This window comes from Micropterus salmoides, unplaced genomic scaffold (assembly GCF_014851395.1).
Source record: "Micropterus salmoides isolate LMB-PRFRI ecotype aquatic unplaced genomic scaffold, ASM1485139v1 Ms_hic_scaffold_10, whole genome shotgun sequence".
In the NCBI taxonomy this organism is placed as follows: domain Eukaryota; kingdom Metazoa; phylum Chordata; class Actinopteri; order Centrarchiformes; family Centrarchidae; genus Micropterus; species Micropterus salmoides.
Window position 1 is genome coordinate 8,371,579 of NW_024040041.1, and position 2,114 is coordinate 8,373,692.

At 48.7% G+C, this 2,114-nt stretch overlaps 1 protein-coding gene across 1 annotated transcript; it reads left to right on the top strand.

The window, feature by feature from the left end:
* Nucleotides 1-371: 371 nt before the first annotated feature.
* Nucleotides 372-1,848, top strand: zgc:162612 (forkhead box transcription factor). Its single transcript, XM_038737347.1, has one exon. It carries the CDS (start codon nt 642-644, stop codon nt 1,617-1,619), a length of 978 nt encoding a protein of 325 aa, XP_038593275.1. The 5' UTR covers nt 372-641; the 3' UTR covers nt 1,620-1,848.
* The last annotated feature ends 266 nt before the right edge of the window (nt 1,849-2,114 follow it).

The window sequence follows — 2,114 nt, forward strand, 5'->3', positions numbered from 1 at the left end:
CAGGTTAGGAAGCAACATCTCGCCCTCTGTCTTCGTTTTATTCATAGGCTATTTATCGTCACAATAAAAAAGTTTTTACGCGACTTTGTCTTTAACATCCTGAATTTAAAAAAAATACATTCCTCACTAAAAATAGCCTTCTTTCGATTTCCTGCTCACGAGGATGTTTTCACTGAATAGATCTCTGATGTCCGCGTCGACCTGGCACCGATGTGATGATGATGAGAGTGCACTGGGAGGCTGGTATAGGCCTTCTTGGTACCCTTTGCGTCGTTTTCATTGGTCAGGATCCTCTTCCTCGAGCCTCAACGTGACATCACATCCACCCAACCCACAGGAAAGCAACAGAGATTACAGATGATGCTGGACATCTCAGAGGACGCACACACGCCTTTACGCACAATCGCTCGTTGACCGCTCTTTTGCGCGTCCAGGCACCAAAATAAAGGATATCTGCGCGGATGCGTTGCGGTTTGGAGAGTCTGATTCTTGAAAAGTAGGGGGGAGGATTGTGCTCGGATTTTCACTTTCTTTGTGAATGGAGATTCGTGCGTAAAATTCTGTTCAAAGCATTTAAGAGAAGAGCTGTCGCTCTCCCACCTGTTGGCAGGTGGTGTTGGCTTCACCCGCGGACATCTACTATGACATTGGGTTTGGAAATAATGGAGGATATTGTTATCGACGTAGTAGGAGAAGGGCTCATAGGCAGCGGAGAGGAGCAACTCTTACCTTTGGATGAGTCGCGGAGCGAGCAGGACCGCAGCACGGAGACTCCCAGCAGCCAGAGTAAAGAGCAGGACTCCGACAGCCCTGCACCGGCGTGCCCTTCTCCTGGTAAACCCAAAGGTCCCACGTCGGTGAAGCCTCCATACTCTTACATTGCTCTGATAACGATGGCCATACTGCAGAGTCCAAAAAAGCGGCTCACCCTCAGCGAGATCTGTGACTTCATCAGCCACCGATTCCCTTATTACCGGGAGAAATTCCCCGCCTGGCAGAACTCGATCAGACACAATCTGTCGCTTAATGACTGCTTTGTAAAGATGCCCAGAGAACCCGGGAACCCCGGGAAGGGCAACTACTGGACGCTGGATCCCAACTCCTCGGACATGTTTGAGAACGGGAGTTTTCTGCGGAGGAGGAAACGCTTCAAGCGGCAGCATTTTCGCTTCGACCCACTCAAGGAGCAGCACCTGGAGCCCAGCGGACTGCACGGCTTCCCCCACGGCGCCTACGGATTCGGCACGGCGGCTCTGCAGCTGCCCGGTCTGGAGATTTACCCCTACCTCCATCACCATGCGCCATCTCCGTGCGGGCCCGCCACCATCCCACCTGTCAGCAGCATCCTGCCGGCTCTCTCCAGCTTCTTCTCCCGCAGCGCCCTCACAGCCAAGGCTTTCCTCCAGTCACAGCCCGGCATCGACGCCTTCTCCCCGGCCCAACGCACCGCTGCTTACTCTTCTCCTCTGACCTCCAGCGTTGCCTACGCGTCCCCTGCTCTCTTCCACCCCGCGGGGTCTCCGCACTTCCTCAGTTTACACCAGGAGTATCAGAAATTACAGACTCAGCGTGGCGCCGTGGACCTGGCCAAACACATCCACGCTGCTAACAATGAATAACCAGTCAACCGGACTCTGAACTCGTGTTTTCTCAGGTAACAGAGACGTTTTAAGCAGAAGCTCACAAATTCTCCAGCGTTGAAAATGTGCTGAATCTGCTTTCAAAGAATGTTGTAGATATGTTTAAAAACTTTCCCTCCTTCTCACGTTTATGGCAAAAAAAAACCTTTAGCAGATGCTTTTTAAAATTTTGATCATGAATTATCATCTTTATTTTAGAAATATTTAAATGACGAGTTTCCTATATTTTTTTTTCTGGAAAGAAATAAAAGTGAATATTTAAACCTTGCGTTCAGTTGTATTTTGTACAGATCCATGTGGTTATATGAAGCTATTTATTCAGTTTATGGATGATCTTTGAGTTTAAATCTACAGACACTCTTTGTTTTTATAGGCCTATGCCATGTGTCAAATTGCTTTTAACTCCAATTTCTGGGGGTTGACTATTTGTCTGATTTCGACCAAATATATGCATGAAGACCTAACATTAATTCG

Coding starts and splice junctions, on each gene's coding strand:
- zgc:162612 (XM_038737347.1), top strand. CDS start 642: ATGACATTGGGTTTGGAAATAATGGAGGATATTGTTATCGACGTAGTA.